The sequence below is a fragment of the Phaenicophaeus curvirostris genome, chromosome 6, assembly GCF_032191515.1.
Source record: "Phaenicophaeus curvirostris isolate KB17595 chromosome 6, BPBGC_Pcur_1.0, whole genome shotgun sequence".
NCBI classification, from domain to species: domain Eukaryota; kingdom Metazoa; phylum Chordata; class Aves; order Cuculiformes; family Cuculidae; genus Phaenicophaeus; species Phaenicophaeus curvirostris.
Genome location: NC_091397.1, coordinates 6198186 through 6213862, shown reverse-complemented (window position 1 = coordinate 6213862; position 15677 = coordinate 6198186). Strand labels below are relative to the sequence as shown.

At 42.2% G+C, this 15677-nt stretch overlaps 1 protein-coding gene across 5 annotated transcripts in view; it reads right to left on the bottom strand.

Moving 5' to 3' along the window:
• LOC138721814 (sodium channel protein type 5 subunit alpha-like) overlaps positions 1-15677 on the bottom strand; it is a 217609-nt gene that overhangs the window by 57763 nt on the left and 144169 nt on the right. For all 5 annotated transcript variants that reach the window (XM_069859263.1, XM_069859259.1, XM_069859260.1 and 2 more), the window contains one exon: positions 14750-15217. In XM_069859263.1, coding sequence (XP_069715364.1) covers positions 14750-15217 — 468 coding nt within the window. The remainder of the gene's footprint in view (positions 1-14749; positions 15218-15677) is intronic.

Sequence of the window (15677 nt, the reverse complement as noted above, 5' to 3'; positions counted from 1 at the left end):
ATTTCCATCCATGTCAAAAAGTAACACTCTTCAAGGCACATCTTTGGAAATAGTGTTATATTCAAGGCAGAAGCTAATGTGTAAGTCACAGTATGCACAAATAAGGCACTCAGCCATTAAAAGTTGTTTTTTTTTAAATCCAATGTGCATACAACTTAGTACCAAGTAATCTTAATGGCATGGTATTGGTTATAGCACTGAAACAACATAAACAATTGTTTCATGTTAAAAGTACAATGCAATCTGAGGTGACATCTCAAGTTCATTTATGCAGAAAGGTTGTGCACTCAGGTTCATTAGAATACATGCAGTGTATGAGAATAGACTGTGCAACTCAACTGATCTGACCAATATTCAAGTTGTTAAGCAAATTATTGCACTAAGCTAGAGTCAAATGCCAGATTTACACCAATTCTCTATTTATTAACCACTCTGTGTGGTACCAAGACTTAGCAACACTTTCCTAGAGACTAAACTCCAGGAAACATGAACACAGCTACTTCCCAGAAATCACACTTGTACCAAATATCTGATAACTTAACATTAATTAAAGCTGATTAAATATATCCCGGCAAATTATCCCATTGAGATAACGTGTATGTGTGTTTGGACAATGATTTAGTTCATCACTACATGTTTTCAGATACATCCTGCAAATTTATAAGGTGGAAAAATATGTCTGAGAGACATAGACAATTCAAAAGCATTTGATTGTGTAGATTGATCCCAAAAGAACCGTTAGGGAATCAACCGAGTTTTTGCAAACAACTGATGCCAACTTTGCTAAGTCACTCTTATGGGATGCAATAGTCTCATTTCCAGCACACAGCACGTGAAGATCAGCACAGACCTGTCTGGGAAAAGGTACATTTGTTTTATGTTGTTTAACTTCAGACTGTTTGGCTTTGTTCTGATTCCAGATGATTTGTTCTTCTGGCAGCAACAGCAGCAGGTTTATCTTCTGTAAAGCTCTCTGCCGTGGGTGGTTTATATAATTTGTTTTTAATGTTTGTATCAAGTGCCATGTTGCCAAGGCAATACACATTATGTTAATATTTATTGATTCAGTTGTTTTCATTATTTATAAAGTAAAATCATTCAGCAATACAAAAAAAAAATGTGTGTGCAAATGGACTGTTGGGAGCCTGTGACACACCTCAGCTCCTTTAGACCGTAAACCAATTGTTTGCTCATCTTTAATCTAATCTGGGCCCTAAAAAGAGGCGATGTGCCAACATCCTACCAGTATTTAGCACATGGAGGAAGACGGACCCAGTGTTGTCCCTTGCATGCTGCAGGTCAGTTGTAGCACCAGAAAAACAGCAACCAGATGAAAACAGAGCATAATCTGGGTGACATCTCAAGTGTGTTTGTGCACGGACCCACATACTTGTTTGCTGACACAAATAAATACAAAGGCTCCACACTGCGTTCTGCCTCTGAAAAGCATAGATCGGCTAATTGTTTCAGGCTCAAATGGGGATTAGTGCAAATGCCGCTCTTTTGGAAAGAGGACTTGCTGTTGGCAAAACAAGACAAATACCTGTCATCAGCGTGGATTCACTTTATTCCTTCTCCATGGAAATATAATTTTTTCCATCCTGTGCAAACAAATTTAGAAAGAGGATCCCAGGACTTGTCTTTTGAATGGTGATAGCTCAAATGGGTTCTCCTGATGCTTCACTCACTCACTAGATCATGACCCTGGCTTGTAATATTTGTTCCTTGATTCCCTGGCCATGGCTATTGTGGGAAAGATGATGTGCAAAGACTTTGATAGGAGGAAGCTTCCTCTCCCGAGAAGGTGGGGAGGCAATTAATGGGAACTGGCTCTGCAGCCCTCATAACTTGCAACTGTCACTGTAGAGCCAGCAAGCAAGGATGAAGGATGTGGCAGGAAAAAGGTAATTGAAGTTATATTGCGAAGAGGACAAGGTATCTCTGTTGAGACAGTGCAAATTCAAACTGCCCTTTACTTAGTGCACAGTGCAATGGAAAGATTCACTCCTATTTATCTTTTTTTGCTCCCCACCAGACTCACGCGTCCCTCTGTCTCATTGAAGACCAGTTTTGAGACACTAATGGGATTTCAGGGATGTCCACATTCTGTGGTCACTTTCCAGGAATGACACCTTCAGGTGCAGACCTGGAGTAGTAGAAGCTTGTCCTCTTCCCCCCACATACATGTCAGTACACACTCAGCCACAAAGGTGTGACTTTACCTTGTCAAAGGATACTGCCCATCAGAGGAATCATCAGGAGCCTCCAAAGATGCTAACACCATGAGCATCTCTGCTTTAGCCATTCACAAATGACTGACACTGAAATTCAGCCTCCTTGAGAAATGCTGCTTAACAGAGCAGCAGTTAGTCTTTTAGTAGCCAACAACATATTTTAATCTGCAAAGTTTGCTTTAGACAGTTTTTGAATCCCATAACGGGAGTCTGAGGAGCTTTTAATGTATGGTAATCCCAGTTCAGCAGTGTGACACATATAGTTATGAGAGGACTGTTTACTCTGTGAAGTACTTGTTGATGTTTGTGTTCCTCCTTGCAGACAGCTATGGATTTCATAAAGTTACCGTGCCTGGTAGCGACTGGCATCCTTTCTCAGCAACATTTTGTGTCTAGTAACTGGCACCCTTCCTCTGCAAAGGAGCCAAGAAGTAAACGATCATGAAAACTGAACTGTTTATATCCTACCTCTACATAAGTGGAGAAGCAAGCAGATGGCACTGCTGCTGAAATACGGCGAGCTTACATTACTGCCTGGGTGGCACCTGTTTTGTGTGTAAAGTAAATGGGAGATTACAGTCTGCAGAGCTGTCAGGCTGACAACTCTCAGATCTGCTGAATTCAGTCTTTCTGAAAATCTTTGAAAAATCTGAGCTACAATGGGAGAGAAATAAAGAATCATGAACCAGGGAAAAGAACTGTGAGTTACCAGAACAGATCATCTATGATTTTGGTTCTCCTCTTTCACAAATAAATGTAAATCCTTGTAGCACCAATTAATTGAGTGGGTTTATTTTTCTGCATGTTTAGCATGAGAAGAAAAATCACCAAATACATCAGGAAATCCCCTTGCTTCCTTAATAGAAGAAGGGGAAGATTAATATCACTTATTCAACTAGGAATCGAAAAGGTTTGGTGTGCAGCTGTCAGTTTTAAGAGTGCATATTTATGAATATCTCTAACCTACTTTGAAGAATTGCTTCTGTAGAGCAGAATCGCTGCTACAGTGTTTAATGAGAAATCAGAGGAAAACCTGGAGTGATACCACACCACACTGCTAAGACACAGAGAGGACTCATGCTAAACTACGTTACTTTACAAGTGCCTTTTATTAGCCCTCTATGGGGCTTGCAATACTGATGTAAACTGTGTGAAGTCCTACCTTAAGTTTGCAACACATGTACATAATTTAAGAGCAGCAAATTCCTCAGAGAGGTTATGAAAATAGGAGAGGGAAAGTCTAAACTTGATTCTTTGAGACTGGGCACCTACGTTCTCCATCCTACACTACTTGGTCCATAATCCGAGATCTGCAGATACAATCGGATGTCAGGGTAGCTCAGTAGACTTATTTTTGTTCTGTTTTTCAGCCCTTGCCTACCCCTCCTAGTTTTTTTGTCTTACCATTAATTTTTGCAAAAGTCAGATACAATCTGATGCAAAGAGGGTAGTAAACCATCAGAATTAGAAGGTGCTTTTCCTATTTGCCATATGAATCCATCCGGATATTTTTTCTTTTTCTTGATGACCCAGTCTTCATAGGGATCCCATTTATTAAAACCCAAATCCCTAGCATGTGCATGCAGAAAAGCAGCGTGGGCAAAACAGGTTAAAAACAATAGCCTCTGAGTTCAGAAACAGCAGAAGCCTGTTGCCCAGGCCCTAGTGAATGTACAAGTAGATTAAATTATTCCCCTCTACTTGGATGTCCACAGGTCCCATGGGAGTTTACAATTGAGCTGTCATCTGTCAGGGTTAATGCCACTGCAGTTTAAACTTACACCTATGTAGCTAAACACAGAACTTGTCCTCCTGGTGAACCTCAGAAACACATTTTTACCCCTACAAATCACAGGTTATTTGGAAGCAAAGTGCAGTACTTGTTCTTAAAAATATTGCACCTGTGAGTACTTAGCTGCATAAAAATACCAGAATCTGGCCCTTAAGGTTCAGAATGGTGAAGGCTAAGGCTGGCCAGAAACCACAGCTGCTCAGCAGAGGCTGTTAACAGCGAAAACTCCCCTGGAACCATCCTGCCCTACTATTTTCTTTCATTTTTGAATAAAGGGGAACTAAAACTTCACCAGGCAAACATCATCACAGCCACTAACTGCTGGTCTCTGCACAAGCACTGAATGCTTTGCCAAACGTCATCCCCCAAGGAGGGAAACAACAGTTCAGTAGCACTCCTTCTGAGATTAATCTAGAACATTTAATGTATTTGAACTCTGGCCATGGAGGAGCAAGGCATGATATTTGTAAAGCTTTCTGCCTTGCTGGCCTATGATCTTTTCCCACACTGGGCAACGCAGTGCCCATAATAAAACATAGATTCATTATTCCAAGGTTTGACTCTTAAAATTAATCTAAGTGGATGAACTTGGCAAAAAGACAGACTGCCAAAGTTAATTTAGCCTGTTATCAATTCAGTAGGCTTAAATAGGCAGTGAAAGTGTTTCAAAAGTGTTCATTGTTCAGAGTTCAAGCTAATACCTTCTGCTAAATTGCATTTTGAAGTTTAATCTTAACACTCTACTTTATGTTTCTTTTGGTAACTGGGATCTCTCTAAGGTATAATATGAAGAACTCAAACTAATGGTCTCCTCTGACAGAAGTTTAAATTTTGGAAATTTGTCTCAAAGTGCAGTGAGTGACAGTACCTTGAATAACCTGCCACCTTTCACTCAAATAAGGCATTAATATTTTGATCATTAAAGAACACACATACTACTATGGGCAGTAGCAAGAAAATAACCATTAATTTAACTTTTGTTATTTTGGATCATAATCAATGAGAGTAATTTAACCCCCCTGACACACACATGCAAACACTTTCTCACTCGGCATGGGAGCTGCTGGGGAACTGTCTGCTGTTCATTTTGTCCAAAATGTTAAATGTTGGCATTTTCTTTACCAAAGGGAGAAACAGTAAGAAATGCTCATTTCTGGGCAGCATTTTGCTCAAGGGAGGGATATGGATACTGGGAAATGGCACCCAGTAAGCTGTGACTGACGCGCAGACCAAGGTCTGGGCACTTGTCCAAATGCATGTTGTCAAGACCGCTATGCCTGATATGGGCTCCTTCAATGCCAGGCTTTATTTTTTCTCTTTTCCTCCCCCCTCTTTCTCTCCTCCATCAGCTCCCTGTGTTTTCTGCACCTTAGGCATTATGCTGTGGACAAATATATTTTCCTGCCACCGCGTACTGAATAAGCATCCTAAAACCTTTGTTCACAATGTGACTGCTCTAATCACGTCAGCAGAGTTCTGACACAGAGTCTTCTCCTTTTGCCCCATCGTACTGAAACAAAATAAACACAAATGTCTTTCTATATGTGAAAGCAAAGATGCAAACATAGGTGCTTTAAATCTGCTGCTGTGTTTTACAGTCCTTTTTCTAATGGCCTTGTCGCTATTCCTCCAAAGACAATAAATGCAGAACTATTCTAGCCTGTTTCTAAAAATAATTAGCAAATCTATGTAATTTTCAAGAAACGCAAAGGAAAACATGCAAATGGGAGAAATCCAGGTAAACTATGTGCGCAATAGTAATGATAAGACCCCCCATCTTACTCAATGATCAGAAAAATATTTGCCCAAATAAAGCTGACAAGAAGAATGCTGTAAGATTTATTGTATACTGCATGTGTATATAGACATGCACTCACTCTCCTGCCAGTAAGAACCGGGGATTCACCAATAGAAATCAAAGGTATTTTATCCCGTTGCATTAAAAGAGAATGTGTCCCACAGACTGGAACTGAAAACAGAAAGAATATAAATATTGTTTGAAAGGGCACTACAGTTCCTGCCAATAAAGTATATTTCCTGCAGTAAAAGGCTGAAATTAATGTACCCTGTCAAATAAACACAGGACTTCAAGTTATCTCTGATTTATAGACCTTAGAGTTATTAGGAGCATAAGACATTGTCACAAACAATTTTATATCAAAATATTTGCGCACTGGCATTTTAATTGCAATTTTCAATAATTTCAGCTACACTTATGTCAACCTGGAATAAATCTATCGACTTTAACAGAATCACTTCAGGTTTAGGGGCAGGTCTGCAATGTACAGAAATTGTACAGTAAAATTTCCACCGTATACAAAGGAAACAGATGTGGGTCCAGATGCAGATGGTGAACTCTCTGTTACCTGAGACATTCCATTCTTTTCTGTGCCTTACAAATGATGTATCATAGCTAAAATAAACTTACAGGCTCTGTGCAGAAATCAGTGGTTGAATTTTTTAACTCTGTGTTGTGAGAAAGCTAAATATTATGATTATTTTTCTGGTAGAAATATGAAAAAAAGTCATCAGAAACAGTTTCACCTTGTCAAATAAAATAAAATTGTGGCAGTAATTCTGAAATAAATATAGGGAAGGAAAGAATAAAAACTCGGAGTTTTGATCCAGTTCAAGGCATTATAGAAACTGTACCATTGAATAGAGACAGTGGTTGCATCCAGATCTATTGCTGACATTTACAGCAGCTCAACTAAAGTCTGGAAACCTGGTTTTCCTGGGAAATTCATTTGGTGGAACCCTGATAAGGTATACATAAGGACAGCACTTCCAATCAAGAAAAAAATATGAATATGATTGAGAAAGCAAGGTGTGACCTTCGACAAGGTGTGATCTCTGCGCATACCCAGACTAAAACCTCTTGAATATCACAGCAGAGGTGCTGCTAAGCCTTGGAGGGTCTAGGGGAAAGCACAGAGAAGTGCAGCTGTGGAGGTGGAAAACTGGGAAACCCTGAGAGGCAAATGTAAAAGACACTGTTCCTTCCCTACAGGCAATATTTTGTGCCAGGTCACAGGAAAGTGAACCCTAGCAGGCACAGCATTGGCTCTCTGCTATTTAAGGATTTCTACGGCCAAGGGTAAGCCTCGGGCATGAGGATGGGCCAGCCCTCCGCTGGCTCTGCAGTCTCCGGATGGCACAAATCAGCCTCAGTGGCAGCTGGGACCTGGTTGCTGTGCATGGAAAGGCAGCACTCCTGCAGCATGTGTGCCTGGTGTTGAGGAAGGGGTAAGGAGCTGCAGAGCGTTCTGTCCTGGCAGCAGGCAGCCAGCACTTTCCATATGACCCAATTAGCCACTCCGTCGGAACAAATCAATAATGGCATTTTCTAAAGACAAGCAGGCAAGTGCTGCTGGCTCGGCACTGCGCTGCATGTAAAAGCACAAAGGTGTTACCTCTGTGGAAAGCAGCACCCGTGCCTGGCTTTGTCACTGCAGAGGGGGCAAATCTGAGGTGTGGCCAAGAGCCAGCGCCGTGTGGATTTTCCCTGCAGTGGGATGCTAGAGACAGATCAAGTTGTGGGCAGTAGTTTGACTAAGGTAGTACATGTCGCAATTAAACTTAAGAAAAGGGAGAAATTAATAGCAACTCTGTTGGGCTGACTCAAAAAGCCCAGGAAAACACAGAGCTACTTTCTTAGATTGTATTAATTAAATTTGCTGACTGCAGGAACTTCTCAATGCAGAAAAAGATCCAGATAGCATGCAGAAAGACACAGACATCATCGAGGTCCTGGGTAGTGGAAACAAGACAGAATCCAGTAATGTAAGTGCAGGAACCATAATTTGCGGACTGATCCAGGACACCCAGTATTACTCATCTGGAATCTCCTGTCAATCCATTAACCACAGGATTCCTCTAAACTACAAAATGATTTCATGTGTACAAGGCAAATGCTGTTCTGAGCTATGTCTGTGGGCACTTTGAAGGTTAAGCAATACTAAAAGGGGAGTTTTGAAGATTTAAGTTTCGACTTAGATATCTAATGTAAATGGTACAAGCCCCTATAATGTCTGAAACATTCAGTGTAATTAAACTGAAGGTAAATTCTGGTAGGATCCCCTGTGTGGGATGGACTGGACTGTGTGCACTGAGCTGTCCCATCACCTTACTGTCCTCATAATCACAGAATCATAGAATAGTTAGGGTTGGAAGGGACCTTAAAGATTCCAACGCCCCTGCGATGGGCAGGGACATCCCACTAGATCAGGCTGCCCAAGGCCCCATCCAACCTGGCCTTAAACACCTCCAGGGATGGGGCAGCCACACCTTCCCTTAGCAGGATAATCTGTTCTTCAGTTGATGCCACGTATGAAAAGACGGACTTTATAAGCAATTACAAGACACTCTATGGAGGTTTAAAAAAAAAAAAATCCACATTTTGATGATCTGGGAAGCCAAAATGACAACCCAGAAGAACCCTGAGGAGATGCAACCAACATGTTGCTGTGGTTGCTGCTGAGCTTTTCAGAACTTTTTTCCTGGTAGGACTACCCATATTTAGAATTATACAACTGAAAGACAGAGAAAAAATGGAAGACAACTTTCACATAATAGAAGGTTATTTGGACACCATGTCCAAAGTATGACTGGATGGATGATATCTTTGTTGCGCTTATTGTTGTTCTTATCATAAGGTTAAACTCACCAAATCCTGAAAAATCTTGTGGAATAACAGGGAGAGACTTCCCCAGCACTATAAGCAGGGCAAGGAAGGGAGTTAGCTAAAGTGCTAAGCCTGAATGTGGCAGTGACTTGTATCAAAACATGTATCACACGATAAAGATGAACTAATGAATTTCAAGACAGTTCTTTTTTAGCCTCATTCCTCTTCTGCCAGCTAATTGCACCTGTGCTGGCTTTTATTGTTTCCTGAGCCTTTCACCATATGTGTGGGCTACAGACATATATTTCCTGCCTCTCTGAGCTGGCAGAGCATCTCACTTGCATCACAGTAATCAAAGGAGATTTAGAAGCTATCAGGTGGTTTCACTCCTACGAAACCCTCCCAATGACAGTGCCACAAATTTGGTAGCTTTTAGGAAGACGGCTGCTGCCAGTGTAAGCTTTGATAATAGAGATGGCAGCTGAAATTTAAACTTAGACATTTCTATTACAGAGGAAAATGTGCAGTCACAGAAGGGTTTTGCATCATCTGAAATTTCAAAATGCTCTGTTTAACACTGTGGGGCTCATTTCTCATAGCCACAATGTCTTACTTCAGAGTAGTTTTGTGACTTACTTGACAGAGCCTGGTATTGGCACAGAAGCTGTAAGTTCAGCTGATCATCATCCTAGAATACCCAATTGGGATCAAAAACTTTGTGTGGTTCTGCTTGAAAGCAGCCCCCCTTCAGCTTCTGCATCATGATGGATGTGTCTGGACTGATGTGGGCACACAATGAAGAGAACACTGTCCAGGATCTTCAACTGACAGATAAGTTGTGGGTGCCCCATCTCTGGAGGTATTCAAGGCCAGGTTGGATGAGACTATGAGCAACCTGAGTAGAAGGTGTCCCTGTCCACAGCACTGGGGTTGGAACTGGGTGAATCTTTAAAAACCCTTCCAATCACAGAATCACAGAATCACAGAATAACCAGGTTGGAAGAGACCCATCGGATCATCGAGTCCAACCGTTCCTATCAAACACTAAACCATATCCCTCAGCACCTCATCCACTCGTGCCTTAAACACCTCCAGGGAAGGTGACTCAACCACCTCCCTGGGCAGCCTGTTCCAGTGCCCAATGACCCTTTCTGTAAAGAATTTTTTTCCTACCGTCTAGACTAAACCTCCCCCGGCAGAGCTTGAGGCCATTCCCTCTTGTCCTGTCCCCTGTCACTTGGGAGAAGAGGCCAGCACCCTCCTCTCTACAACCTCCTTTCAGGTAGTTGTAGAGAGCAATGAGGTCACCCCTCAGCCTCCTCTTCTCCAGGCTAAACAACCCCAGCTCTCTCAGTCGCTCCTCATAAGACTTGTTCTCCAGCCCCTTCACCAGCTTTGTTGCTCTTCTCTGGACTTGTTCCAGAGCCTCAACATCCTTCTTGTGGTGAGGGGCCCAGAACTGAACACAGGATTCAAGGAGCGGTCTCACCAGTGCTGAGTGCAGAGGGAGGATAACCTCCCTGGACCTGCTGGTCACACCGTTTCTGATCCAAGCCAAGATGCCATTGGCCTTCTTGGCCACCTGGGCCACTGCTGGCTCATATTCAGTCGGCTGTCAACCAACACCCCCAGGTCCCTCTCCTCCAGGCAGCTTTCTAGACAGACTTCTCCTAGTCTGTAGCTGCATAGGGTTGTTGTGCCCCAAGTGCAGGACCCGGCATTTGGCCTTCTTAAACCTCATGCCATTGGACTCAGCCCAGCGGTCCAGCCTGTCCAGATCCCTTTGCAGAGCCTCCCTACCCTCCAGCAGATCAACACTTCCACCCAGCTTAGTGTCGTCCGCAAACTTGCTAAGGGTGCACTCGATGCCTTCATCCAGGTCATTGATGAAGACATTGAACAGGGCTGGACCCAGCACTGAGCCCTGGGGAATCCCACTTGTCACTGGCCTCCAGCTGGATTTCACACCATTTCCCACCACTCTCTGGGCCTGGCCAGCCAACCAGTTTTCCACCCAGGAGAGTGTGCGCCTGTCCAGGCCAGAGGCTGACAGTTTCTCAAGCAGAATGCTGTGAGAAACTTTGTCAAAGGCTTTACTGAAGTCCAGGAAGACCACATCCACAGCCTTTCCCTCATCCAGCAGCCGAGTCACTTTGTCATAGAAGGCGATCAGGTTAGTCTGGCAAGACCTGCCTTTTGTGGACCCGTGTTGACTGGGCCTGATCACCCGGTTCTCTTGCATGTGCCTCATGACAGCACTCAAGATCACCTACTCCATGACTTTCCCTGGCACTGAGGTCAGACTGACAGGCCTGTAGTTCCCTGGATCCTCCCTGCGGCCCTTTTTGTAGATGGGCACAACATCAGCCAGCCTCCAGTCCAGTGGGACTGCCCCAGTCTTCCAGGACTGTTGGAAGATGATGGAAAGGGGTTTGGCCAGCACATCCGCCAGCTCCTTCAGTACCCTAGGGTGAATCCCGTCCGGCCCCATAGACTTGTGGGTGTCTAGTCGGGCTAGCAAGGCTCTGACCATCTCCTCTTGGATCACGGGAGCCTCATTATGCTCCTCTAGCTCCTGGGTTTGTACACAGATGGAACGACCCTCCTTACAACTAAAGACTGAGGCAAAGAAGGCATTAAGTACCTCAGCCTTTTCCTCATCCCCTGTCACTGTTGTTCCTTCTGTGTCCAATAGGGACTGTATGGTCTCCCTAGTCCTCCTTTTATTATTTATATATTTGTAGAAAGATTTTTTGTTATCTTTCACAGACTTTGCCAATCTGATCCAAACCACTCTGTGATTCATGATCATATGACAATCTAAAGAATGTGTGAGGATTATGTAGGTTTTCCTAGCTGTGCGCTTGAGAAGCGTGCATACATCTACTCCCTGTTTATGCATCTCTTTGCGCCTCCTCTCCTGCACTATTGCACCAAAGTCTACGAGCATGAGGAGGAAGTTGGCAATGTTGCCAAAGGGCTGCTAAATTCCAGGTCAGCCAACAAAGTTGATGTGAAGCAGGGTACATTGTCTTCTCCTGAGAAGTAAATATACAGACACATTCTCTTTGTACATGCTAAAATATTGAAATATGTAAAAATATGGATTATAATTAGGGGAAAGTTAGAATAGATTTGAATGTTTAGTGTGCCCTTGATAGTTCTTGTTTAATTTCTGTATGATGCCCTCCACATAAAAAGATACTTCACTGTAATTGTGCCCTTTCAGTGCAATCATGTAAATTTTGCTCTTGTTCATCCTTTGTGAGCCCTGCCCTGGTTATTGTGGCTGTCCTGGAGGGAAAGAGGTAAGTACCACTGTGGAGCTGGGGCTTGCAGTACTAAAATTTCTGGGAATGACTGGGTAAGTTTATTCTCTAGTCCCACGGGGCTGCCCTTGATAGAAAGGTTTGCATGATGTAAGGCTCACAACTCTTTATCCAGGGAACTGGGGTTTCATACTGACTTCCAGCTGCTATAGTGTCTTCAGCAGATCTCTGAAACACTCAGGATCTGCTTTCTCATGTCTCTGCTCCTTATGGATACCTTTACAGCTGTTCAAATTTATTAGGGTTTTGCAGGAAGGCAAATGCAAAGCTCATCACGTAATTATAATTTCTGTTGTTGAGCTTCTTCCTATTTTTGATAATTTATTAGGCCAATGTATTTGGAGTCTTTGAGTTGGAACCCCCTCACATGCACATATTTTTCCTCTCTAGAAATTTGATAAGATCGTTTGCTGGATATATGAACTCATTTCTTGTTTGGACCTTTTAAGCAGTAGACCCCTCAGGCTTGTGGACAAAGGTTGAAAACCATACATCAGAGCTATACACAGGGGAACAGCAGTGACCTGCAGCAGCTGTTTGTCAAAGCCTGGAAAACACTAGTGACAAAGCTAATTAATACACTTTTCAGCTCCATGACTTCTACTTAATGCACAAGCTAGCAGTGAACAACATTATTTCACTGCAATCCAAATGTCATGTGGTAATGTGACAATGTTAACCTAATGCTTATTGAAAATTTCATGAAAAGATACAGTGTGAAAATTGATTATTTTGGTTTGCCTCTCCTACTTGGTTTTGTTCCTTATGATTTTGTTTCACTCTGAATGTTTGTATTACATACAATAATGTTCAATACTATTGAAACAATTTGAAAGATATTTCTTAATATTTTCAAATCAACTGTTATTCATAATCTTCCATTTCACTAAATTGTCTTTGTTTCTGCATCAGTTCTCTCCCTCGGGACTCTAAGAGATCTCACTAAAGGCCTAATTCCACGTTTTCTTACTGTTCAGAATAAAATAAATGTCTACTTGTCCTGTCTTAGTATACATGCCAACACGTACATGAAAACATCATGCACCTAAACAGAAATCCACATTTCTATAGTTTTAAGATACCTTAAGCTGTGAAATTCCCAAACCCCTATGGTCTATGCTGCAGCCTATCTTGCAATTGTGAAGATTGCTATTTATCTGGAGGGAGGTGGAATGCAGTGATACAACATGCACGCGTGTGCATACACGCCCACAGACACACATACACCAGCATCCAGACCTCACAGGCACTTATATGCAAAGTTTCAACAAAGTTTCACTTTGCACTGTGAAGGAAAAATCTGAGCATTTTAAAAATCATGACCCCCTATCAGATGTAGCAGAAAGGTTCAGATACCTTTAAACGTCAAAAAGGAAAAAACATCCTTCAGCATTAAACGCATTCATACATTACCACAGTCATTCATGCCAGTCAGTATCTGCAGACCAGATAATGCTAAGAAACTCATCTAATACAATCATGTTTCACTTTTCAAGTGTACACTGCTTGTAGTTTTAACTAATACAATGCTGGGAGGAGAAAAGCACTTCAAAGGAAAAACAGGTATTATCCATGCTACCCACACCAACCCAGAGATCATTTCAATAAATATACTCCTTAAAACCTCCACACAACAGTCCCTACAAGTATTTACCAAAATTTCAAGCTTCTTTCTTTTGTTACTGAGGTGTCTATTTGGACAGTGGGACTTGATGAGGAAGTTTTCTGACCCCTTGGCCTTCAGCTCTCCAAGGTGTTGGTCAGATGTGTAAGACTTGCTAGTGAGCGGATGCATAAACACTGAAAACATTTCCACAATGAAGCAGGAAAATTTAACTTTTAGCTGACAATTCGTGCCCACCTCCTGACACAGAGTCCTTCCTCAGGGCATTTTTTAAGACAATCTTTCTCTAAGGACAGTTTTGCTTCAAAACTTTCTTCCCCTCCACTAAGATACATGAGGTTCTTCCGAAACAGGAGTTTTGATCCAGTGCCTGTGGAACTCCATGGGTCTCAGTCAGTGTCAGAGGATGCTGGATCAAAGCTAGAGGTTTTGGAAAACATCAACTAGCTGCAGTGTGTGGCACCAAGAGATAAAGCCAGTAGAAAGGGGAGAGGGGGCGAAGGAGAGAAAGAGAAGTGTTCCTGTGAAGTTTTTTCTTCTGAGTTTTACACCAACACTTTGAAAGACACTGAATTTTTCAGCTTTTCCTACTGAGTGCTCTGGGGAATATGAAAATCTGCAATGTCACACCAAAGAACAAGCAAATAACTACTTTTCTTCTCTGAATTCAAACAATTACATATATTTTCTCTTTCTCTATTGCCTTGCCATATCAACATCTGCCTCACTGTATTTTTAAGAGAACTACCCGACCATCAACTCTTGCTGCACACACAAATCAAAGACATTCCCCACTTTTGCACTCTGAAAAAATCCTCTGTCATAGCCAGAAGACCTAAGACTTATTCTGTAATGTTCCCATGATTCATCTGAAAGAACAAATCGGGTTCCTGTGTGAGAAAGAGTTTAATTGTTCTGGTTAGAAGAATTAATCTAGATGAGGACGACAAATACAAAGGGAATGCCTGTTGTTGGAGACTGAATCTTGCTCTTAGATATGCACGTATAACTTCCTCCAAAGTTAACAACATATCAAAGGCAGGATTAGGCCATAGGACATTTGCATCATGAGCCATGGATCCAGAGCAAGGGTGGGAACAAAGGGCTACTTAATTAAGTGCAACTAGCAAACATTTCATTGCCTACCTGCTCCATTTCCGTAAAAGTGCTCTGCTCCTCATCTTCCTCCTCAATATCTGACTCTCCCACAGCAATAGGAACACAAATGGACAGGTCAGGATTCGTCATAAAATCATCATCTGTAATTCCTAGGTGTTTCTCCCCATTTTTATTCATCCCATCCTCAGCATGGTTCTCTTTATGATTCTCCATGTCTTTGCCAAGATCAGAGGTTGTATGACTGTTCACATAATTGTTAAGGGCACCTGTATTCTGGGCAGCAAGCTTCATCATTGCCTTCTTTTCAGCCGTTGTCTTCGGGTGCCGGAGGACATTGCAGCAAAAATCCCACATCATGCGTTTTACATACTGAAGACCCCTGTTGATCCGAGCAAAAGCGAGCTGCAGATTGTTCATCTCCCCATCCTCATCTGGAGCTGAGAGGTTGTCAGCGCTGAAAGAGCTTAGCAGCAAGGCAAGGAACAGATTGAGCACCTGAAACAAATAAAGTTACAAGAAAATCAATCACCCTTAATCATGGAGGACAAATGTGCCACTGTAACATCATCAGCATTTGTGGAACTACCTCTAATTACACGTGGTTTCAGTAGGAAAAGGAGATCTGCAGATATTCTGAAAACACTAATTTCAGGTGCAGAAGTTTACCCTGGACAATAGCACACTCTGATATTCTCTTTTACCCTTCAACATCCCAAAACATGAAAAAAGATAACACAAAGCTGAGAAACAGACTATGTGATAATATTGGAAGCTATATAGTGTAAGTATCCTCATAAGTGTCAGTATAACAAGTTTCCTGTGATTGCCTGCATTCTTTCTTGGAGAAAATACTAATTGCAACACTAATTGACATGCAAAAAGGTACCGCTTAGATGTAGAAAAAGACTATAGAAAGAATGCTTTCAGGACCATTTTGGATTTTACTCAGGGTAAA